Below are 25987 nucleotides of genomic sequence, written 5' to 3'. Positions count from 1 at the left end.
CAAAATACATTTGTAAGACACTTACTTCTAGCAATATAAAGGTTGCACTTAATGTATAACCAAAATTACATGTCAAATTGTTTCATAAAAACTCAAAAAGGTACTTTTTTTAGAAGACATTTCTTTGTTCTGTTCAAGGTAAAAGGGATTTCAGTTATTCCAGTGAATTAAAATGTGTTTAGATCACACTAAATGCCAGCCAAGCTGATCAGGTCTGGACTAAGAATCAAAATAGGCCCTGGCATTTCGAATACACAGAGGCCCAAACAGCCTCCCCCACCAACCCACTAAATAGCGACTGTCTATAGCAATTTACAGCAGCCCCTTTGGAATTTGCCAGAACCCACAGATTGGCAGTTTGGGCCTGAAGCGGACAGTCACAGAAAATTAAAAAGTTTAGTTAGAAATCAAACAATAAGAATCTGTGGGTGGGCCAGCATTAGACATAAATGTGTAATTAATTCATCTAACAATCTGTTCCAAGAATTTTTCTAATAAATGTAATCTGATTTTAAAGGTAAGTTTCTAAATTTGTAAAATAATAACTATTGGTCATAGCAATGCCAGGGAGTAGATTCTTGGCTCTGTACCACTGCATAGACTTTGGCCACATAGACCGGACAGGATATATTTTGAAAGCAAAAATGGCACATGCAAGAGGCCACCAGGACCCTGAATAGTACAATCTATCTGCAGAAGTGGTTGTTTGAAATTAACAGGTATTCTCATTTTGCAGGAACGGTGGCCTGGACCGCCCAGCCACTGCCCACTGTGCTGCAGTGGTCACTTGGGTCAAAAAGGCTATACCTAGCTAAGATGTACTCACCCTACAGGAGTGGTGGCCTATACCTTCCAGGCTGTGTCATACCGGGCAAAGTGGTCACCTGTATTCACAAGGCAATGCCCATACTGAAGGAGAGGTAGGAGAGGTCACCTGGACCAGAACGTTCGCACCAATCCAGTAAGAGAGGCTGCATAGATCGGACACTCGACTAAAATGGCTGTTCACACTTTACAAGACACGCCACCGATCCTATAGACTGTGGCCACCTTGCAAACATATTGCAGTGGGCACCACCTATACAAGACAGACTATGCCAACCACAGTGGGAGAGTAATTAAGATTTAGGGAAGAAAGAGATCATTGGCTATAAATACATATATATTTGTACGTTTTCTAATGGAAAGCTATTGTAAAAAATGCTTTGATGGAAAAAATGTTCCCCCTCAACCCCTGTATTAGTGATCATCTGGATCCGAAAGGTTGCACCCATCCTACAGAGACACCATCTAAGCTGCCTACACTTGACAGGGCCCAGCTGAGGTAGCTTTTAAATAGAACCAGCTGTTTTCCTAGTAGCTGGATCACTAGCCCAAACATGTTATTAGTGGGGTCCACAGTCTTTCAGCAATAAAATAGATTTACAACTGTTTGAATAAACACAGTATATTCCTGTATAGTTTACGCTTTAAATAGCAAAGAAAGGAATTAATGTACTTACTTTAGAGCCTTCCAGGCCTTCCTCTCTCCTGTGCCATCCTCCTGTAGGTTGAAGGGGGGGTGTTAATACCAAAAAAAGCAGGGTGTTTCCTTCACTCCTGCATCATAGTCCATGGGGAAATAGAATGCGGGCTCTATCAAACGTATGCCTCTCTTTACCGAAGTTTTGTTCTTTATAAACCAGAGGTTCTACTTCTTTATTCCACTTTGTCCCCTTGTCTGTTCCAGTCTAGCCAGCACTCCTCTCTTTATACATCGCAAGCACACCAACTTTTCTTTCATTAACCAAACTATATAACCAACTTGCTCCCCTCTTCTTCAAAAACCTTTCTCCCTTCTTCTGACCCTCTTTTCTCCTCTCGCACCACTAGCCCCCCTCCTTCTCTCTACTTCCCTCTCATATGTCTCTCTTCCTCCTATGTAAAGTCAGTGGGAAGCTCTGCTCGCTCAGCTTTAGCTCTCTCCCCACCAACCACCTTCCCTCCTACCTTACTTCCTCCACTGAACGTCATACACCGCAGATACGCCCACCCATAGGCGGCTCTGTGTCTTGGTTCCTCCGGCAGTCAACAAGATCGTATAGAGAACGTCACAGCGTACGATCATAGAGTTGGAAAGCTGGTACTGGACGGCTCTCAAATTACAATGGAGCTGCTAAGACCTCCGAGCCATAGAGGGCGTGCGAACCTATATCTGTGAACCTATGTATCCTCCGGCAGATTGCGGGAAAATTAGAAAAGATGTCGGAAGCTGGGTGAGTTTGATTACAGCTTTGATAGCGAATAGGGGATTGTTTTACATTGTTGGTTTGGCGAACCGTAACTACTACTATTTCCTGGGTTCATCATTCATTAGTTAAACGAAAGTAAGTTAAAGGGGTTGTTCACCTTTGCATTAACATTTAGTATGTTATAGACTGGCTAATTCTAAGAATCTTTTCAATTGGTCTTCATTTTTTTCTTTTTTTATAGTTTAGAATTATTTGCCTTCTTCATCTGATTCTGTCCAGCATTCAAATGGGGGTCACTGACCCCCATCTAAAAACAAATGCTCTATAAGACTACAAATGTATTGTTTTTATTACTCTATTACTTTCAGTTTAGACCAGGGTTGCAGCTGTAAAAATGAAAGGGTTGTTCACCTTTGAGTTAACTTTTAGTATTATGTAGAGAGTGATATTCTGAGACAATTTGCAATTGGTTTTAATTTTTTATGATTCGTGGTTTTTGAGTTAATTAGCTTTTTATTCAGCAGCTCTCCAGTTTGCAGTGTCGGCAATCTGGTTGCTAGGATCCAAATTACCCTAGCAACCATACATTGATTTGAATGAGAATATGGAATATTAATAGGGCAGGGTCGGAACAGAAAGATTAGTAATAAACCGTAGCAATAACAATAAATGTGTAGCTTTAGAGAGGATTTGTTTTTAGAGTGACCCCCTTTTGAAAACTAGAAAGAGTCCCGAGAAGAAGGCAAATAATTAAAAAAAACTATAAAAAATAAATAATGAAGACCAATTGAAAAGTTTTGGCCATTCTATAGCATACGAAAAGTTAACCTGAAGATGAACCACCCCTTTATGCTTGATCCCAATGTTATAAATAGTAGAAATGCATAATAATATAGGAAGGCCGGTATTTTTTTTCAAGAAAATGTGGCAACCCTAGGCATAACTACAGAGGATGCAGACACTGCAGGGGGTATAGGGGCCCCATGAGGCCCTAATTTATATACAATTTCTCTACTGTATATATTGGTAAATCTCTAGACATTTTGGGGCCTTAAAAATAATTTGCTGTGGGGCCCAGTAATATCTAGTTACTCCATTGGTTCCGGCCCTCACCTATTCCTATTTAAATCAATGCATGGTTGCTAGGTTAATTTGGACCCTAGCAACCAGATTGCTGAAAATGCAAACTGGAGAGCTGCTGAATAAAAAGCTAAATAACTCATGAAACACAATTGCAAATTGTCTCAGAATATCACACTCTACATCATACTAAAAGTTAGTTTAATGGTGAACAACCCCTTTAGTTTGCTATCCTTGCATCGTAAGATGGAAAGCTGACGCACATTTAGGGGCAGATTTATCAAGGTTCGAATTTCGAATTATGGGAGTTTTTTTTTTTTTATAACTTTGAAATTCCAATAAAAAAAAGACAAATCGAAATTTATTTTAAAAAAAATCTATTTTTTTGCGGGTGAATAGGCTGAATTAGATTTTTCGAATCAAAGTAAGATCGAATTTGATCTAAGTATTTAAAAAAAAAATTCCAAATAAAAGTCCAATCTTTCAAAGACTCCAAATAGGTTTTAGGAGGTCCCCCATAGGCTAAAACAGCCTAGTCGAGGTACACAAAAATAGCTCAAAATTCGAATTTTCAGTTTGACCCTTGATAAATCTGCCCCTTATTGTCGTTCCTGCTATCTTTGGAAATACTTGGTAGATTGATTTAGTAAATAACTACACGCCTGTATTCATCACACATATTTTAATATAGATATAATGGCTTTTAAAATTCGTGCCTCTGTCTTTTATCTTCTCTGCCCTGATGGTTCTGACTTTTGGAAACTATGTAGCAGAAGCCAGCTGACAAACCACTAAGAGAAACGCAGTGGTGAATTTTGCTAGGTTTCAAGAGTCAGAAAAAGCAGTGCAGCAAGATACATAAAATAGAGTGTTAAGTAACAATTACATTTATAATGATTATATGGTTATTATAATTTTCATGATTATAATTTTTAAGGGCATCTGTCACCTGACTTTATTTTTCCTCACCAGAGGTGCAGGTAATAGATCCGACACTCTGGTTGGGGGAAACATTATAAAAAAAAAAAAAGGCCCCCGCGAGCACTAGGCCACCAAGACCGGGAGGGAGCTCCCATCGTTTTCTGCCATGTTGTATAGTGCACATGCATATAATGAACACATATCAATTGCTCATTGTTTACATGGCGTCCCACAATAAATAAGCATGGGCTTACCCGGCCAGCATCACCCTTGTGTGCCAGTGAATTGCTTTCCTTCCATATTGGTTACGAGGTTGCCAGGGTGTGCGAGTTTGATTTGTAACTCACCACAACATGGCCACTCACACCAGGAGCTCCCTCCCTGCTCATGCAGGCGGCCTAGTGCTGGTGGCCAGCGAGGAGTATTGAGAAACTTGCCTCAGACGGCAGTGCCCCATTGATTACCAGGGGCAGCAAAAGTGCTGCTCTGGTAGCTTTAAAGGAACAGTTCAGTGTGAAAATTAAAACTGTATAAATAGGCTGTGTAAAATAAAAAATGTTTCTAATATAGTTAGTTAGCCAAAAATGTAATATATAAAGCCTGGAGTAAACAGATGTCTAATAAAACAGCCAGAATCCAACATCCTGCTTTTCAGCTTTTCTGAGTTAGTCAGCGACTTGAAGGGGGGCCACATGGTACATTTCTGTTCAGTGAGTTTGTAATTGATCCACAGCATTCAGCTCAGATTCAAAAGCAACAGATATGACCCATGTGCCCCCCCCCCCTCAAGTCTCTGATTGGTTACTGCCTGGTAGCCAGGGTAACCTGTCAGTGTAAACCAAGAGAGCTGAAAAGCAGGAAGTAGTGTTCTGACTGACTTGTTATACATCAAATCACTCCAGCCTTTATACATTACATTTTTGGCTAACTATATTAGAAAGATTTTTTTATTTTGCACAGCCTATCTATTTACCCAGTTTTTATTTTTACACTGAACAATTCCTTTAAGAGTGGAAATTTCTGGTTTTCAAGTGTGGAGTTTGGGCTCTTATTACCGTGCACCTCTGGTGGAGGGGGGGGGGTTATGTGACAAGTGCCCTTCAATGATTATATTTTAATGGAAAGTTGCCTAGGTGTCTGCAGTCATGTGACTTGTGCTCTGCTAAACGTCAGTCACTCTTTACTGCTGCACTGCAAGTTGAAGTGATGTCACCCCTCCCCCCTCATTAGCCTATCAACGGAACAATGGAAAGGTAACCAGATAACAGCTCCCTGACACCTGTAATGCTAAAAATGTTCCCATGCCCCACCTAACGGTACATATGAGAATAGCACTCAATAGTAAAACACCCAAACCCATCCACAACTTCTCCAGTAACACTGAGGCAATGGGCATACCGGATGAAGGCTCCAGCTGCTCTCAGCCTGCTATAGCGCCTATTGCACTAACGATGCGGTCCCCCTTTGACTTGCTCTGACACAGAAGTTTTACGCATGAATTAGGAGGGGGGTAACAGGGCTGCTGCAGGCAGCTGTAACCCCAGGATCACCTCTGCCCTCTGTGTGTTCCATACCTTGCCTCACTGTGTGCCATACTCTGCCTGATCTATGCCCCCTGTGTGTGCACTATATTCTGCCTGCCCTATGCTGTCTGTGCACCATGCATTGCCTGCTCTATGCTCCCTGTGTGCCATCCTGTCTCCCTGTGTGTGCCATACTCTGGCTACCTGTGTATGCCACACTCTACCTGCCCCATGCTGTCTGCTTGCGACATTCTCTTCCTTCCTGCCCTATGCTCCCTGTGTGTGCCATACTCTGCCTGCCCTATGCTCCATGTGTGTGCCATACTCTTCTTGCCCTATGCTCCGCTGTGTGTGTCATACTCTGCATAAGTTGGACAGCACTGGCTTATCTGAAAAAACAGGAAAATGACATAAGATGGCTGCCTACACACCAATATTACAATAACAAAAATACATTTGTTAGTTCAATAATAAAGGTTTTTATGGTAGTGACTTATTTGTAATCTAAATAGTGTAATTTAGAAATAAACACAATAAAATCATGCCAGAATCCCTTTAATGTATTTAATTGGCATGTATGACCATGGTCTTGCTATATACTTTTATAGCGTATTGGTTACTACAACAAAAATCTGTTCTTATGCTGTTTTTGTGGTAATTTTAATGAGCAGAATTTAATGTCATACTATTGAAGGCCTAACCAAAGCAAAGTTTTATGATAGACAATTATGGTTAAGGGGTAGGGATGCACCAGATCCAGGACTCTGCCACATCTTAGCCCTTTTTCAGGATTGCTCTTTGGTTTATCTGAACACTAAAAGTCCTGGATCATTAAAGTGCTTAGCAGCTTAAGGCAGTAATATTTTGACACTTATATATTTTTTCTTAATATTTCAATTTAAATGTGCAATTTTGGGTTTGTATTTGGTTCTGTATTGATCAAATCTGTTCTTGAAGTTGTCCATATTTGACTGAATTAAAATTATTATTGATTCAGTGCATACTTTAATATTACGCCCAGCTATATTATGTCAAGTGGAGGTAAGCCGTCACATGTATAAGGCTTTCTGGGCGTAGTTTACAAAACTGTAGAACCACAAATAGCAAGGCTCCTAGCTGACATTTTGTCTAAATCCCTTAACCATGTGGTATTCTTGTGGTTTAGATATATTATTTGAGGTACTTGTTCCTTAATGTATTTGCTGTGCAATTGTGAAAGTTATATATGAAAGTTATAAAATTGGCAGGTGAAACTATTTAAATGGTTTTTTTTTTTTTTTTAGAGTTGCTCCCATTGAAGATGGGTCTCAGAACAGCTCAGGAGGCAGTAGTGGAGATGCAGCACTTAAAAAAAGCAAAGGTTAGAAAAATATTGTGATCTTTCTTCCATGTCCATGGAGGAGACCATATAAAATAAATGAGATTGTGAGAGGAAACCTATCTAACTACAGGAAAATTACCATGTAGGGCAAACAATGCTGTTTCTGAGCCCCATGATTAACTTGCATACAACAAAAGGTACCTAGGAGTCATACTCTGAAGTGAATTAAAAATTAACAAGTGAAAACAAATGAAAAAGTAGTGGTAAACATTTTAATGCAGGAGGTATGGATTAGGGGTGTACCTGTCCCATAATTTCACTGAACTAAAGGATTTCTTGCAAGGTTCAGTTTTGTTACATTTTAAAGCCCTGTTCTAATACAACTTTAAATCATAATTCAACATTGTTTTGCATTAGGTTTTAAATAGTATCATGTAATATAAAATAACTCCAACTTCGGTGCTTCTCCTTTAAGCTGGCCACAAATGAAAAAAATCCTCTTGTCTGACATATTAGGCCAAATCAAGTTGATCAATCTTTAGCCCCTGGACCAAAGATTGGATGCTTATGTGGGTCCATGCAGAACCATAGGGAAAGGAGTGCATAAATACATTGTTGTGATCATCGCCTTTGGGAGACCCCATATAGGGAACAATAAGCTTGCAATTCATTCTGTAGGTCACAAGTCTGCAACTTTTACCTGCCAATGTGTAGACATGCTTACTTATTTTGGAACAGGTATTTGTCCACCAGTTTTCATCCACTAGATGGCATAACTGTTCAAGGTATTCTGCATTCAACACTAGCCAGTATGTTCTATTGTTAGTGTTTCTCGTTAATGTTTAAAAAAAAAAAATGAAAAAAATAGTGATTCTCTGCAGCTAACAGAGTTGCTCTGATGAATACACACACACACACCATCTTAACGTACAACCAGGGGTTCCATATGCTATCAAATTTGTCAGTGACTCCAAACTTGTTTACAGCTACAGATAATCTTCTACATTGCAATGCAACAAAAACATCAGTGGACCTTCACCTTTAGGGTTAGGGCACACAGGCAGATTCGGGGAGATTAGTCGCCCGGCGACAAATCTCCTCTTCTTCGCGGTGACTAATCTCCCCAAACTGCCTTCCGCCAACTATACTGAACATCGCCGGCGGGAAGGCACTCGGATCGATGTTGTTTTCTGAAGAAGAGGAGATTTGTTGTCGGGTGACTAATCTCCCTGAATCTGCGTGTGAGCCCTGACCTTTAGGTGCAAACTTGGTACTTTCCACTGATGGACAGTTTCAATTTTAAATATGCTAAAATAATAAGAAGCCGAAGGGAAGTGAAAAAGTGAAATATAAATATGTAAAGTTTAATGCACATTGTTTTCACCCGCTATTGGTTTTATATTAAAACTGTATACATATATGCCAAACAAAAACATCTTTCTGCATCTGCTCCAGAATGAATTTTACTGAAGCTTAATAGCAACTGCCATTTTATCTCTGCTATAGAATTAGTCCAATGGTGTGTAAATTATTTGAAAGTTCTGCACAATTGTATAGAAACAAGTACATAATATAGTTTTGAATACGTTTTTTTGCCAGATTTTCTTCACCAGAAATTATAAACTTTGAACTTGTTTACAAGATGCTTGTTAGAAAAAAAGTTTTTTTATACATTTCATGCTATCTTACAATTATCAATTAGAAAGAAACTGTTCCACTGACACAAATATCACGATTGCAAAATATTTAACATTGAATGCTATGGGAACTAAAATTTCTATAAATCATTAAAAACTGATGCACCTTAAGCTAAACACATCATCCACACTTTCTATCTCATCCGTAAGAATTTTGTTGCTTGTTCAATGCTTCCTTTGTCTGTTCGATATTAGGAGGAGCAAAGGTTGTAAAATCACGTTACATGCAAATTGGCAGGAGCAAGGTTTCAAAGGTAAGTAATTTCAGAATCCGTAAATTATTGGGATATATTTCTGAATTCTGGATTAGGACTGAAGGTTGACAGATCCAATTGGTTCATAGTGAATTACTTTTCATTGCCATGATGTGCCAAAACAGCTGTTGTTGGGTACAAAATGCAATGGTTCAATTACTTCCAACTGAATCAAAAAATTGCTGTGTGGTAGAAATAGAAATAGCTACCTGGATCAGCCCCATCTCATATATATGGAGTGGGAAATTTCATGTCATGAGCATTGGATGTTTTTACTCAATATGTGCTATGTTATGTGCTATGTAACCTGTACTTTTTTTCCTGCTTGAATGGCTGCCCCCATGGCTATACAACCGCTTATTTACCGTATATACTCGAGTATAAGCTGAAGTACCTAATTTTACCTCCAAAAACTGGGAAAGCTTATTGACTCGAGTATAAGCCTAGGGTGAGAAATGAAGCAGCTTCTGGTAAGTTTCAATCAAAAAATTGAGGGTTTCTGCTCCCATTGGAGGTGCCAGTGTCTCGTTTTTGGATGCCGGCAACCATTCTTTGACGCTGGCGAATATTCTTGGAGACTATTCTTGGATGCTGGCGACTATTCTTAGGCACCGGCCACTATTCTTAGACGCCGGCGACCATTTTTGCGCTTGACCCGAATATAAGCCGAGGTAGAGTTTTTCAGCATATTTTGGGGGCTGAAAAACTCGGCTTATGCTCGAGTGTATATACGGTATATAAAATATAGTTTTTCCGAAGCAAACACAAAACTTTTACCAGGGCATGCAAACCGTATATTATATGTTAATTTCGTAATTTTTTGGTGTTACTGTTCCTTTAATGCTAATATTAGTATTTTCCCAATCCGTATTAACGGAGTAGATATAGCTCCCACTTCCCCGTATTTCCCTTGTAAGTATGTCACATAAGGTGGCAGTTAACTGTATATTAAGACTGACTGAGATGTACTGACCTCTTCAGAGGGCTTATCACCATCATCTCTTCTAACAAATTAAATCAACATATGTTTTTTCCACCTGGATTGGTCATACATGTTTAATTTGGCTATACAAATTAAGCAGAATGCTTTTTTTTTTTTTTGCTTTTTTTTTTTTTTGTTTCCCCAAATTCAAACTTTTTCTAAAAGAAAAAGTAAATTATCTACCCAAGTAAATTGCCTGTGCCATTTTTTCTTACAGAATAGTTTGGCCAACACAACAGTCTGCTCAGGTGGTAAAGTCCCAGAGAGAGGAAGTGGAGGAACGCCAACACGCAGATCTTTAGCACCTCACAAGGCAAAGATTACAGCAGGTTAAAAAATAAGAAACCACTACTGTGTTTTATTTAGGAGTATATGTTGCAAGGCAAATTAATGATGCTTTCATATATGTGTTTTGACTGTTGATAAGTACAAAAATAGTTTTCACAAATAAATATTTACAGAAAGGGAAATGCATTCTTTAACTAGACCTAAAACATGTAAAAAAAAAAGTCAAGCTTTCTCTATTTATTTGTTAGCTGTGCCTTTACCTGCTCTTGATGGAAGCATATTTACAAAAGAAGATCTGCAGTCTACTTTGTTGGATGGCCACAGGATTGCCCGTCCGGATCTGGACCTATCTGTTATTAATGGTGAGTGCTGTTATTGGTTCAGTTGCTGTTCTTTGTTAAAGCTAAGACTGATGGCATTTATAGTATATAGCTGCAGAATGTGCTGCTGCTTTATAAATATGTGTTGTTGATAAAAACATGATAAAGCCAGTAAAGCTACACTGTGGGGCACATTTACTTAGGGTCGAATATCGAGGGTTAATTAACCCTTAATATTCGACCGTCGAAGTTAAATACTTCGAATATCGAAGTCGAAGGATTTAGCACTATTCGTTCGAACAATCGAAGGAATAATCGTTCTATCGAAGGATTTTAATCCATCGATCGAACAATTTTCCTTAGATCAGAAATTGTCTAGAAAGCCTATGGGGACCTTCCCCATAGGCTAACATTGATGCTCGGTAGGTTTTAGGTCGCGAAGTAGGTGGTCGAAGTGTTTTTTAAAGAGACAGTACTTCGACTATCGAATGGTCGAATAGTCGAACGATATTTAGTTCGAATCATGGTCGAAGTAGCCAAAAAAATACATAAAAATTCGAAGTATTTTTTATTCTATTCCTTCACTCGAGCTAAGTAAATGTGCCCCTGTATGTAGCAAGAGGTGTTCTATAATCCATTTTGACATATTTGTTTTTTTTAACCAGATAGAACTTTGCAGAAAATTACCCCAAGGCCAGTTGTGACTTCAGAACAGAAAAAGCCTAAAAGAGACACCACCCCTGTAAGTTATTTAAAACATTGGTAGTTGTGAGGAACACTTACTGTTTTACATAGGGATGCACCGAATCCAGGATTCGATTCGGGCTTTTTCAGCAGGATTCAGATTCGGCCAAATCCTTGTGCCTGGCCGAACCGAATCCTAATTTGCATATGTAAATTAGGGGCGGGTAGGGAAATCACTTGACTTTTCGACCACAAAAGAAGAATTTTTTTCCACGTTTTATTTTCCTACCCCTAATTTGCATATGCAAATTAGGATTTGGTTCGGTATTCGGCCGAATCTTTCACCAAGGATTCGGGGATTCGGCCGAATCCCAAATAGTTTATTCGGTGCATCCCTAGTTTTACAGAACTTATTTTTTGAGTAAATACATAATTATAATAATTTACAGTTTAGTGGCAACTGGTACTGATTGTGACGGGCATTTCTTATGATTGTACTATGCACATCCAGCTCTGGGTTTGTTTCTAAATTACTGATATTGAATCACTGCACTCTGATTTTTGGGAGATTAGAATGATTTCTCTGCACTTGATTTATCCATCCTCCAAAATGTTAGTTGCCATGAAATGTATCCTAGGTAGAAAATGTTGGCTAAATCTTGACATAGTGTTATTTACGTGGTGTTATGGGGAATGGGTGAAATGCTAACTTTTTTCATCTGTAACATTCTATCACATTTATCTTTGCTAACTTTTTTGAAAGTTTCCAGGGGCATACCCGGTCTTTTTATAAAGTCCCTTACCTTCTCTATATGGCATGCTTAAGGTGTGTTCAATCCTCTTTATAAAGTTATTTTACACAGTAACACATACTTTTTTGAACTTTACATTCTGAGAAGAGTTTTCTTTTAATAAGTGAATGCCTTTGTGCATTTACAGTTTTTCTTTTCTTACAGGAAATAACAAGGATGTAGTTTGTTTTGATACTTGAAGATGCAGATGGACAGGGATAAGAGTTACTTACTTTCTAATGACTACCATTTTCTTTATCCTACACCCTGTGTTAACTTTTATTTTTGCTATGGATTGTACGTTAGATCTTGCTAAAGTGGATTCTTGGTTCTAAACTCAGTACTAGTGAAGGAAGATACATATTTGTTAAATTGTCCTACCTCCCACCCAATTCATATTATCTGTATAAATGGTATAACATCCATCACAGCAGGTTCATTGTGTATAAATAACAAATTACATTCTGAATAACAAATATTACAGGTAAACCTTGTGCCTGAAGATATGGTAGAGATGATTGAGTCACAGACATTGCTGTTAACATATCTAACCATAAAAGTAAGTTGGATTTTGTTGTTACACACGTACGCATGAATGCACACACAGGGTTCCCATATTCAGAAAATAGTTATCCGGGAAGATCCAAATTATCGATAGGCCATCTCCCATAGAGTAAATTTTAAGCAAATAATTATCATTTTTATAATGCCTTTCCTTTCTCTTTGTTCTAATAAAACAATACCTTGTACTTGAACCTAACTAAGCTGATTAAATTCATATAGGTGGCAAAACAATGCTATAGGGTTTAATTGATTTTTCACAGACTTGAGGTATGGTGGCTTAAAATAAGGAAATTATATGGGAAAACCCACATTTCAAGCATTCAGATTAATGTGCATTTGTAAAGTTTATTGGATTAACAGAAAATCTGCAATATGCCTCATAACAAAATTAGACAGGTGCATACATTTGGGCACCTCAACAGAGATATTACATCAATACTTGGTTGAGCTTAGTTGAGCCTCCTTTTGCAAATGTAACAGCCTTTAATGAGTGTCTGGATTCCGGTATTTTTGACCATTCGTCCATACAAAATCTCTGCAGTTCAGTTAAATTTTATGGCTGCCAAGCATGGACGCCTGCTTCAAATCATCCCATAGATTTTTGATGATATTGAAGTTGGGGGACTTTGAGGGCCATTTGAGAATATTGTACTTCTCCCTCTGTGTAAATATCTTTGTAGATTTCGAAGTGTTGAAATACTCATGTTCAATTTATAAAATAATAAAGATGCAGAAAAATCTGTTTCGCCTGGAAGAGAAGGCTGAGAGAAATCTTCTTCTAGTAAATGACCAAAAGGATCAACTGCAGGAGAAGATACACATGATGAAAAGGGACCTAACCTTGCTGCAGAGGGAAGAGAGGCTTAGGGATTTGATTGAGAAGCAGGTTGGTTTCATCTTCATTCAGAGCCTTTATCCAAGATTGTTTTTTCAAGTTGCTTGCATGTTCAAAGCCACTGGTAGCAGTCTCCACAGCAGTGTAATTCATGTGCATACAGTTGGTTTTGACCTTTTGATAAAGGTGTTTATCCCCTCAGTAAAGAAAGATATGGGTTAATTCATTTCTTTGTATATTGAATACTTACATATGTGATTAAATGTTTAGCTTGCTTGACAAACGGAAGACTTGAGATTTAGAACAGCTTATATTGGGTTAGTAGCAAAGTAACTCACTATAACTCTTTCAGTTTCCATTATCTAGTAAAAAATAATTTAACAAAAAACATAAGGTTGTTAGGAAACCAGTGAACATCTTTACTTTTAGCCTGTTTTCCAATACACCTAAATCATAGTTCCTTTCATTATGCAAAAACAGTTTTGAGTGGAGACCCAGGCCTGGATGTGTGGAAAGGCCACCAAAGCCTGGGCCTAGGGCAGCAGAATTTTTGAGGGTGCAAGGATGAATAATGAAATTTTGTCCAAATAAAGGGGAGGTGATGGGGGTGCTGACCGGCCGTGGGCTTAGGGATGGCCGATATGTAAAACTAGCCCTTTGGAGACCCCCCCCCTTTAAAATGTTATCTCTTATAAATTACTATATTGCTTTAAAAAACTTTCTTAAAGATAAATCATAATAACAAGCAAATATGCCTTTAGAATAAAGATGACTTACATAGCTAAATGCACATTTTGCATTAATATATAAGCATTTGAAGTACTGATTAAGTAAAACATAAAACGGAACTGATTCTGTTATCCACTAAATCTGTTATTGCGTCTCTATAACATGAGCATAGGTACAGAATTACAGAAAAGCAGTTTTATGATGTAATTTTCAAACCTTTTTGATGTCGCATATGTTGTTTATTTGTTTCAGGATGAAGTTCTCACGCCTGTTGTTACTTCCAAGGACCCATTCAAGGACAATTATACAACATTTGCCACAGCCCTGGACTCTACTAGACATCAACTGGCTATTAAGAATATTCATATTACAGGCAACCGTCACAGATACCTAGGTATGCAGAGAGATTTTTCTTTCCCCCAACAAAAATTTGGTAGATTTTTGTACATGCTCAATGGATTGGGTAACATTAAAATACATACTTACGGTACCTTTATTACATGTCTTATTGAAATCAGGGTTCTACTGTATTTTCAAAAAGTGAAGACCAATTGAATAGTCACTAAGACATTAGATAACGTACGTAGGGGTTAACTACCACCTGAACCGCATACTTTAGGGTGGGAGTAGATCTCATATTGAAAGTGGAAAAGAAGATATTCTCCTGTTAATCTTATTGGCAAGAGGTGGAAGCTTGTGCAGATTCTTGAACGAGAAAGTAGAATTTTCTTGTGTGCATGTTCATGTTTTAAATTGATTTGATTATTGATAATTAGTGCATTTAAAACTTAAACTTGACTTTTTTTTATAACAGAGGAACTCCAAAAACATTTAGCCATTACCAAATCCCTTCTGGAAGAAATAATGCCAAGCCATGCCAGTGAAAATGCAGAATCATTTGATACAATAAAGGACTTGGAAAATATTGTGCTCAAAACAGATGAAGAACTTGCACGGTATGTAGCCAAAGCAGTGAATTGCTCCGTTGATGTACAAAGTGAATTACAGAAACAATTGGCTGATTTTGGAAAACTGATACTAAAAGCAAATTTATTTCCCAATCAAAACCATTATTTTTGGATTTGGAAAATTACAGAATCTTCTACACTATTTTTCTGAATCTAAACCTTTAATTTTGTCCATGGCATTAAGGGTTTCAGCTAAATGTAAGATTGAACCTATTCCTCCCCATCTAGTGAATTTAATAGAGGGTTAGGCACCCCCAATGAACACGGTTGGTCTTCTTTTTTTTTTCCCTGGGTGGGTGCTCTTTAGGAAAAACTCATCAGCCTGGGAAATGTATTACAGTGCTGTGTCCGCCATCTATCTTACCTTGTCCAGGTGTCCTTAGTGCAGACTGAAATCCAAAATTTATACTAATTACTGCATCGTCTGCCATAGGAAACCCAGGAATGGTAAGTAACATGGCAGCATTGTGTGAATTTACCTTTTGTTGAACTTTAAAGATATTGCCTTTTTAACTATTTAATCCTTTTAGTTCTTGGTTTGAATATCCAAGGAAACTACCCCAAACTGCACTTCTTACTAAGGCCTAGTACTGCAAACCTTTTCTTTTCCTTTGTTAAACCTGGTCAATTTACAGATGGCTTATAACACACCTGCTAATGTTCCTACCTGTTGAAAGATCTCTGTTGTGCATTTACTCATTTTGCTCTGTAGTTATTGGACTTCTTTCTTAACACACATGCTGTGAAAATTCCCATTAAGGGAGACTGAAATGGTTTTTCCCCCAGTACTCATTTGCTTGCACTTTAAAGCAGTTAACCTACATATTGTCAGTAGGCTGAAACGTGCTTATTTTTATTTACATTTAATCTTGGGCTGTAATCTTAAAATTACTAAAAGATATTGATATTTTTCATCCTTTCTTTTTTCCCTCTTTATTTTAACTTAGGAGTTTTCGCCAGATTCTTGACTTGTCATTCAAAGTCAATAAGGAAATTTCATTACAAAGCCAGAAAGCAGTCGAGGAGACTTGTGAATCAGCTTTGGTGAGGCAGTGGTATTTTGATGGATCCCTACCTTGATCAATTCTATCTACTGTAATCCAGAGCTTTTCTCTCTTCAACCAAAACATTCAGGAAAGCAATGTATAAGGATATGCTTATTTTCTTAAGTCTATCTGGTGCACTTAGTTACACTGCTATATTAAATGCGCTTAACTGTTTAAAAAAAAAAAAAATACACACCTTGACCAAACACTTGAAAATGTAAATAAAATAGTCTAATTGTAGCAATTGTGTGCATTTGTTAATTTTTGCACAGTTAACACTTGGCTATATCATTGTTAGTCAGTCACTGCTGTGTATGTTCTCACTCCTATCTGCAATAATACATTGCATGCTCCACAGAATGCCTTCACTTGTCAGTCTAGTAAGAGGCATTATGATCAGCTGCTACTTTGCCATAAAAATGACCTTAGGCAAATCTTATCCGCCACTGTGAACCTGGACTGGAGGAGACTTGTTAACCACCAACAGTTAGCAATGCGTTAACATTCACATTTCCATTTAAAAGTCCCAGCGATGCATAGTGGTATAACTTAATTACATCATAAAGTACATATACTGTAACATTTTATACTGCCAAATGTCAAACTTCAGATCAATCTGATAAAACTGTAAAATTATCCTAAACTAGATGGGGCATGAACGACCATAAATTGGTCCAACGACATTATCCTGACTATTGATTGGGTTTGAAATTCTGGTCTGGAAACAAAGGATTATGTCCGTGTATGGGAAGGACAGATACTTGTTTTTTGACAATCTTCCTGTGTATGGCCGACTTTTACTTGTAATAATTGTGCATGGTCACTTAGGCATATAACTTTGATCTCATAATATGTTCTAATCACTTCCTAATGTTACCACATCATTTCTTGTAGCGCATTTTTCCAGGTCATTATTACATACTGTTTTTCAAAGATTTTCTGTTGAATTTTCACCAGTAAATTGATGTTTTGGCAATTTAAAAAGAACTTTGAACCCACAACATAATTGATGTAGGCAATATTTATCAAGTATTTTGGAATCAATGTTTTCCATTTAACTTTGATTACTGGTTACCACATGGAAGGGACTATTTCACAGAACATCTGCTTTTTCTCTGATGATTATATGTGTTCCATAGCTCTCTGATCCTTTCCTTTATAATTATCTACAGAAACCCCTTCATGTTCTGTTTGCATGACCAGTCTTGTTTCTTTACATTTTTAGTTTTACACATCTTTTTGTCTCGCATGCTGCAGTTAATGCATCATACACTATGCCAAATACGTGGAGCTGTCCTTCCATATGTTCATGAAAAACTTTTAAAATTCAGCCAAGTACCATTTATCACATATTTGAACAAATTGCTTGCAAAATTGTGATTTGGATAGTAAGTGAGTTATTTATGAAAGGTCAAGTTGCTTTTTTACCTGAAAAATTCTAGTTTTCAAGGGTATTATTTCAGTCTAATTTTCAGGTTTAAAGAAAAAAAAAACAAAACCTTGAATTTTTCAAGATGTATTATATCCCGAACCTGGACATGGCTCAAATCCGAAAATACTCTAGCTAAAACCCGTTGAGGTCAATGGCAGAGATCCCTTCAACCATTTGAAGATGTTTGTAGCCTTCATGATGTTCGGCGGTTTTTTCTCTGGGTTTCGCTCTAAAACTCGATTAATTTAATCGATTCAAGTTCTTTTATACACGATTTGAATTTTTCGGTTCTTCACCCCAAATTCACTGATTTAAGTTCTTTCCATTTAAGTTTTTTCTTAAATCAGAAAACATTCCAGATGTAAGTTCATTTGAGGTATAAAAAAAACCTCACAAACCTCTAAAACTCGACCTTTGATAAATAACTCCCTAAATGTTGGACTGCCTTGCCTAAATAGTGATTAGTGATATCTAGCTTGTGTTTTGTGTCACATATTTTTCTGATAAAATCACATGTAAGATGGGGCTTTTTGGCATAAAAAATGGTAAACAAATTGCTTCCAAAGCCATAACATAACCCTTTATATGGTACTTTGCCAATATAACACACATGAAGCAAATTAATGTTTGTTTTAAATTAAAAAGGCTTATTTACAAACACCATGCAGTGTGCAAATTTTGGACAGAAAGCACAATGTTTTTAACAAACAATGCAGTTTTTCCTTCCACAATCCTTGTCACTGACTTCAGACTTTTTGTTGACAAAACATTAGTGCCCTGTCTACAACAGCTTGCCAATCGGGTTCCAAAAGGTACAACTAAGTGCTACAAAACAGGACCATTCTGCTATTTGGTAGAATGAACACTTTTTTTTGTTTTTTTTTAAAGAAAAAAATACCCCCTGTTGGACTGTAGAAAAGGTGCATAAACACTATTTGAAATAAACTTTTTTTTAACAAACATACCTGAATCCCAAAAGACAGCTTTAGCTAGTATAACATAATAATATGTCACATGCAGTAGGTGTTTGGTAGAGGTTGCCATGGTAAGGTTCTAACTTGGGTAAGAATCAGTGCAAACAACAAACTGTATTGTAGCAGAGGCAAAAGAGAAGGCATAAATACATAGAGCAATTGTAACTGTTCATTTATTCTGGTGAAATGTTTGTGTGAACTGTTTTGTCTTTTGTTTGTATCCTCTTTGGCATCATATAAATATTAATAAAAGAAAAGACTGATTTTGTTTTTATGTTGCAGCCTGAAGTACAGTGCTGGTAAATAGCATTTCTTCCCTCTCCATAGTGTGTAAACCAGCTTAGATTTTACAACACATTATCTAAGAAAGTGCTTATTTGTAAGCATGTAAAGTTCAAAAAGAAAACTATGTATGGAGCTGAGCATATATCAGTGGAGACCATGCCTACCATAAGTCAACATTGAACTATGTACTATTTTATCCAGCATATGATACAATGCATCACAACCAAAGGATGAATGGTCCAATAAAGACCAAATAAAGCTAAGTTTGCCTTGTGATTGGGCAGGAATCCACAGCTATTCTGGAGTAACTTGGCAAATAAAAGGTGAATGTTCGTAAATGTTGAAAAAGCTGCTGTGAGCACTATTGAAAATCTATGTATCCTGTGTACACTGTCACATAACTTTTAGAAGTCTACACAAACCCTTTATTCAAAACTTTGTTTTTATTGCATTCTTAGCCAATTTGGTAGTTTGAAAGTAGAAACATGCCCACATACTCCTATTTAGGAAGTTTTATATTTATAAGATGCCTACAATTGGAAGCTTGCAGCAATTTTTAGAACTGCTAGTTTCAGGAAAGCTTTCCAGTTTGGTAATATGGAGTATAAAGACATATATATCTATTTTGGATTTGTCGGCATCTGTTCTTTCCAAAATTATACGATTTTCTAAGGTAAACCTTCTGTTTGACATTTCTGAAATATTTAGTTTTGAAGTGGTGCTTTAGAAATCTGGTAGTATACTGCCGGGAGTTTTTGACCTATACAAGTCAGAAATCTGCATAAAATCATACATATTTGGTATTGGCTCATTCAGGAGACATGGGGCTTTCCAAAAGGTTTTATTGTCATGCATAGTATAAAATATTTGTGATGTGTTTGTATTAAAGGGGTTGTTCTCCTTTGCGTTAACTTTTAGTATGGTATAGAGAATGATATTCTGAGACAATTGGCAATTTGTTATTTAGCTTTTCATTCAGCAGCTCTCCAGGTTACCCTAGCAAACATGTATTGGTTTGAATAAGAGATTGGAATATGAATAGGAGAGGGTCTGAAAGATGAGTAATAAAAAGTAGCATCAACAATAAATTTGTATCCTTACAGAGCATTTGTTCTTTACGTGGGGTCAGTGACCCCCATTTGAAAGATGGAAAGAGTCACAAGAAGAAGGCAAATAATAAAAAAAAAAGACCAATTGAAAAGTTGTTTAGAATTGACCTTTCTATAACATACTAAACGTTAACTTAAAGGTGAACCACAACTTTAAAGCAACATTTTTTGATTAATTTTTTTTTACACATCTATATTCTGTTACACAAAAAATATATAAAAATGTTCCTATATTCCCCTCAAGAAAATGCACAAAATGCTCAAAAACAGTCTAGCAATAAAAGTACCAGAAGTACAGTGAAATGGTTAATGGCAGATTCGATTAATGCCTTTCAGAGTGTGGGTGTCCTCTTGAACAAGCTTAATATCCAAGGCTATTATGATTAGAATACATACAGTTAGTATAGGTCTTGGTATATTTAGTTATATATGGAAGTGTATAGATAGGTCTCTTAATGTATGTGATGCATATGCACTGGGGTTCATTTGGAGTGGTGGATTTTTCTTTTTTTCAACCCAAATCAACTACAGTATGTAACTATCGTGCAAAACCTAAATGCAACATGGGAGCATGCTTAGATGTTAACGCAACAGTGCTGTTGTTAGCTGTAACAAAAAAGATCTTGTAATGTAATTTTTAGTCGCTGCCACTAGGTGGTGTATTGCTTTTATATATAAAAAAAATCTTTATTTATTACAAGATAATGAAAGCATGAAGCTTTCCAGATATCATTTTTGCAGGTGCCACATACTCCCTAACTTATTTCCTTTTGGTATTCAGAAAATTGTCAGAAAAGGTCTGCAAAAGCACCCTGAATTTGCAGCAATAATCTGCGTTTGACCTTTTCTGATAATTACTTGGAGTGAATTACATAGCTTCACTGGACGAAAGCAGTGACAATTGGTCTAAAAGTGAGAGTCAATTTATTACCTGCCTATGTTGGAATTATTTCCTTTGATTTCACAACACCATCGGGTCAGAAAATTTTAATACATTTTGTAGTCCTAGAAAATGAAGACACAAAGTGAAAGTTGTTTTTAATGTAGCATTGATAATGCTTTTATTGCCTACTTACTGGTGTGTGTATAATTCAGGATGACTGCACTTTTGTCACAAACTTTAAGATTGTTATGTGGGCCTATACATTTAAATCTTGTGCCCACCAGGGCATTTACATAGTTATTTACATACAGTAACTGGTATTTACATAGGCATAAACAGCTTATATTGATTGTCTAAATACATTTTTGCAGATTAGTATGCATTACAAGATGAAGGGTAAAATCACTGGGGGTGTCCTAGCTTGGCTTATGTTCCTCCTCTTCAACAAATGCACCAGCCTGGTTGCCCACTGTCTTTTTCTGCTGGGAGCAGAAATGCTTGAAAAAACATAATTGGTCACTTTTTCGGATATTTCTGTATCTTATAATCATGCAGTTTTCTGTTAAGATGCATCATTTAAATCTACCATATTGTTAATATCATTATTTTATTGTCAGAAGTTGCCTCCTTTGCTAAGCCTTCATTTTTCATTCACTCTGTTTTTAATCCAACTGAAGGAGGAGTGGTTCAGATAGATTTTTGAAGCACAGTAGTTAGAAAGCTTTGTTTAATGGAGATAGCTAGAATCTTCCCCAATAAAGCATGAAAGAATGGATGCTTTGAGAAAAAGAAAGGAGACCTAACCATCGGATACACTTCCTTAAGCAAGAACAAATGTATGCATTTTTAAAATGTAAGTAAATCAGCTTGGCATGTTACAAACCATGTATCCCCCTTAACCCAGTTTCTCCTTTATGAATCTGCGATAAATTATACATTGGCAGATCTTGTCTGATGACTTAGCAGGCCCTTGGCTCTGTATGAGCTCTAAATAATGCTCCCTGACACAATAAAATAGTAATTTAGGTTTTAAAAACCAGAGACACGTACATCTAATTCAACTTTTTTGTCTAAATTAAACCTGCCCAACTACTAGTTGATTCACACAACAGCTGATCCGTGTGCTTTAGTTAACGATTGTGCTAGCTATAAAATCTGGTCAGTGAATGTGATCTACTAACAACAGGTCCAAACAGACTTGTTATGTGATCCAAAAAATTGTGGTTTTCACTTTATTTAACTTTTTATTCAGAAAAAAAGCAGTAGGGAAGACTGGAATATTAAAAAGGAGAGTGAAAATTAGCAATAACTACATTTGTAGCCTTACAGAGCATTTGTTCTTTAGATGGGGTCAGTGACCCCCATTTGAAAGCTGGTAAGAGTCAGAAGAAGGCAAATAATTCAAAAACTATTACAAATAAACAATGAAGACCAAAAAGTTGCTTATAAATGGCCATTCTATAACATACTAAAAGTTAACTTAAGGTGAACCATACCTTCAATAAGCTGGGGCAGGCTATCAATGTTCTAGTTAAAAACTTGGCTATAGTACATAGCATTGTATAAAAAATTTAGTGTAATTTCAGTCATTAGATGTAGCATGATAAAACATTTCTAGATAGGGATGCAACATATCCATTTTTTTTACATTGGCTGAATACATTATTCTTTAAAATGACTTTCCGAGTACCAAGCCAATTTTAAATCCTAATTGGAGTCTGCTTAAAACGGCATTATCTGTTAACAAACCTATATCAGTTGTCCAGACTTAACATATGACTTTAAAGGTTCAGGTGGATGTATTAAATCTTTTGTTTGCTTTCTAGAAAAAAAGAGAACTATATTTCAGGATACCTTTTAAAACATTATGTTGAAATTAGAATTAGCCTTTTACGAGCTATGGTGGTATATTGAAGGGGAGGTTCACCTTTAAAGGGATACTGTCATGGGAAAAATTTTTTTTTTCAAAATGAATCATTTAATAGTGCTGCTCCAGCAGAATTATGCACTGGAATCCATTTCTCAAAAGAGCAAACAGATTTTTTTTATATTCAATTTTGAAATCTGACATGGGGCTAGACATATTGTCGATTTCCCAGCTGCCCCTAGTCATCTGACTTGTGCTCTGATAAACTTCAATCACTCTTTTTACTGCTGAACTGCAAGTTGGAGTGATATCACCCTTTCCCCTCCCCCCCAGCAGCCAAACAAAAGAACAATGGGAAGGTAACCAGATAGCAGCTCCCTAAAGCTGGCCATAGAGGCAAAGATCCGATCGTACGAATCATCGTACGATCGGACTTTCCCATCTCCCGACCCGCCACTAACCATTCAGATCAAAGTCTTACTAGTCAGATCAAATAAAGAACAGATCAGCAATGTTCTGCCCCTGACAGCAATCGTACGATATCTATGTCCAACCAAAGCTAGTCTCCCACTGAAAATCGTACGATCGGCAATACGCGCAGAGATATTATTGGCAGCTGACAGAAATTTTCTAAACTGTCTGATCGACCAAACGACCGATCTCTGCCGGACGAAAAATGGCGGGACTCTCCACACACTGTTCGAAAATCGTACGAATCCTTGATTCGTAAGATCAGATCTTTGTGTCTATGGCCAGCTTAAGACAAGATAACAGCTGCCTGGTAGATCTAAGAACAACACTCAATAGTAAAAACCCATGTCTCACTGAGACACATTCAGTTACATTGAGAAGGAAAAACCGCAACCTGCCAGAAAGCATTTCTATCCTAAAGTGCAGGAACAAGTCACATGACATGAGGCAGCTGGGAAATTGACAAAATGTCTAGCCCCATGTCAGATTTCAAAATCGAATATAAAAAAAAATCTGTTTGCTCTTTTGAGAAATGTATTTCAGTGCAGAATTCTGCTGGAGTAGCACTATTAACTGATGCGTTTTGAAAAAAACATGTTTTCCAATGACAGGATCCCTTTAAGTTAACTTTTAGTATGTTATAGAGCTGCCAATTCTATGCAACTTTTCAACTGGTCTTCATTTATTTTGTATAGTTTTTTTAATTATTTGCCATTTTTTTCTGACTCTTCCATTTATAAAACGGGGGTCACTGACCCCCATCTAATAACAAATAATCTGTGAGGTAACACATTTATTGTTATTGATACTTTTTATTACTAATTTTTCTATTCAGGCCTCTCCTATTTATATTCCAGTCTCCTGTTCAAATCCGTGCATGGTTGCTAGGTTAATTTGGAACCTAGCAACCAGATTTCTGAACTTGTGAACTGGAGAGCTGCTGAATAAAAAACTAAATAACTCAAAACCTTATAACCTTATATAAAAAAACTTATAATAAAACATAAAAACCAATTGCAAATGGTCTCAGAATATCACTTTCTATGTCATACTAAAAGTTAATTCAAAGGTGAACAACCCCTTTAAAGCACCAATAACTTCAAAGTTCCACTCAAAACATATATGAGCTTGTTAGATTAAACAAGACAAAGCTTAGCAAATTCAAATTTGCTTTATACTGGCAAAAGATGGCCATAGATGTGCAGATTTTTTCCTCGTGTCCACCGAACAGTCGTTTGTTGTGATCTTCCAACCTATAACTTACCATTCAGATAAAATAAAGTACAGGTATGGGACCTGTTATCCAGAATGCTCGGGACCTGGGGTTTTCCAGATAAAGGATCTTTCCGTAATTTGGGTCTTCATGCCTTAAGTCTACTAGAAATTCATTTAAACCTTAAATAAACCCAATAGGCTGGTTTTGCTTCCAATAAGGATTAATTATATCTCAGTTGGGATCAAGCACAAGCTACTGGTTTATTATTACAGAGAAAAAGGACATTTTTTAAAAGATTTGGATTTGGATAAAATGAAGTCTAATTCGGAGCTTTCTGGATATTGGGTTTCCGGATAAGGGATCCTATACCTGTAGTGAAGAGAACAAATTGACAATGTTCTGGCCATTAACCAACAGACCACAATCGTATGAAAGTTATGTGTGACAAATAGTAGTGACCGTCCCCATGGATACATAGGGGGTCAGATAAGCAATACATGCAGAGATCTTATTGTTAGCTGACAGAACTATTCTAACCTGTCCGATTGACTAAACAATTGATCACCATGACACAAAAAATGTCGGGACGATCCACACACAGTACGAAAATCGTACAAAACAAAGCTTTACCTTTGCGGCTAAGGCCAGCTTAACTGTTAGCCTATTTTCGTGGCCTTGAATTACTTCAACTAGTTTTCTGTGAACTTGAACAAGCCAGTTTACATTTTTATGCATCTGGCACCAACAAGTTATTAGAAGGCTCTGCTGCACATAGCTATAATCAGGTTCAAGCATGCTATGTAGTGCATACATTTAAAATATCATTATTAAACATAGTTATAAAGTGAACAAATCTATTCCTCAGTGCTGTCCAGTAAAAGGGAGTGTACATCAAACATACAAATTACAAATACCAGCCTAATGCCAGACGTAGCAGATCTTGGCCTGCAAAGAAACAGGCAGCCGATTTGATGTATCAATGTGCAAGCATGTCAAGAAGCATAGGAGCGGATTCTCGGCCTGCAGAGACATCTGTTATGTATGGCATTAGCCTTGGTATATTACTAATTAAATAAGACTATGCCAATCAAATTGGTGTGTTTCAGTGCTAACAGGAACAAAGGGTTATGAGCATGTTCATCATTGGTAGTGATTTGCTTAAAATTCATCTTGTAATAATAACTTTCAACTCTGTTTACTAAACTTTGCCTTTGGTGAGACAGAGCAAAGAGAAATACCAAGGGAATGTAAAAGTTTCTTTCCTGGGGCTGTTTTAATATCCATGCACCCCCCCCCCCTTCCATTCAACCCCTTCCCAGCCCAAGGTCATTCATTGAATAGCAACAGGGAGGGGCTGTGAGTTTGCCATATATCTTGTGTTAAAAGGCTCTGCTACTTGTGATTTATAGGACCATTCCCCCCTCCCTTTCTCCACCTTGTGTTCCCACCCCCATCCCAGTTTGGGGGCTTGACTGTTGAAGCCCACCCTCTTCAAAGACCGCCTCTGTTACAAGCT

General features: G+C 37.1%; 2 protein-coding genes across 5 annotated transcripts in view; one reads left to right on the top strand and one right to left on the bottom strand.

The window, feature by feature from the left end:
• Positions 1–2124, bottom strand: part of myo9b.L (myosin IXB L homeolog) — an 88680-nt gene extending 86556 nt beyond the window's left edge. For 3 of the 4 annotated variants that reach the window (XM_041563000.1, XM_041563004.1, XM_041563006.1), the window contains exon 1: positions 1503–1983. The gene's annotated coding sequence lies outside the window, so the exon portion shown is untranslated. The other variant, XM_041562997.1, reaches the window with a different exon arrangement.
• A 1-nt stretch (position 2125) lies between these two features.
• On the top strand, positions 2126–16478 carry haus8.L (HAUS augmin like complex subunit 8 L homeolog). Its single transcript, NM_001096833.1, is given in 11 exon segments — positions 2126–2255; positions 7039–7115; positions 8969–9027; positions 10227–10338; positions 10546–10659; positions 11283–11359; positions 12577–12651; positions 13384–13542; positions 14473–14614; positions 15035–15176; positions 16136–16478. Coding segments are annotated over 11 exon segments (1104 nt in total). The 5' UTR covers positions 2126–2241; the 3' UTR covers positions 16269–16478.
• The last annotated feature ends 9509 nt before the right edge of the window (positions 16479–25987 follow it).

The sequence above is a fragment of the Xenopus laevis genome, chromosome 1L (assembly GCF_017654675.1).
Source record: "Xenopus laevis strain J_2021 chromosome 1L, Xenopus_laevis_v10.1, whole genome shotgun sequence".
Taxonomy (NCBI): Eukaryota; Metazoa; Chordata; class Amphibia; order Anura; family Pipidae; genus Xenopus; species Xenopus laevis.
The sequence above is the reverse complement of the archived record's forward strand: the minus strand, read 5'-3'. Positions and strand labels throughout refer to the sequence as shown.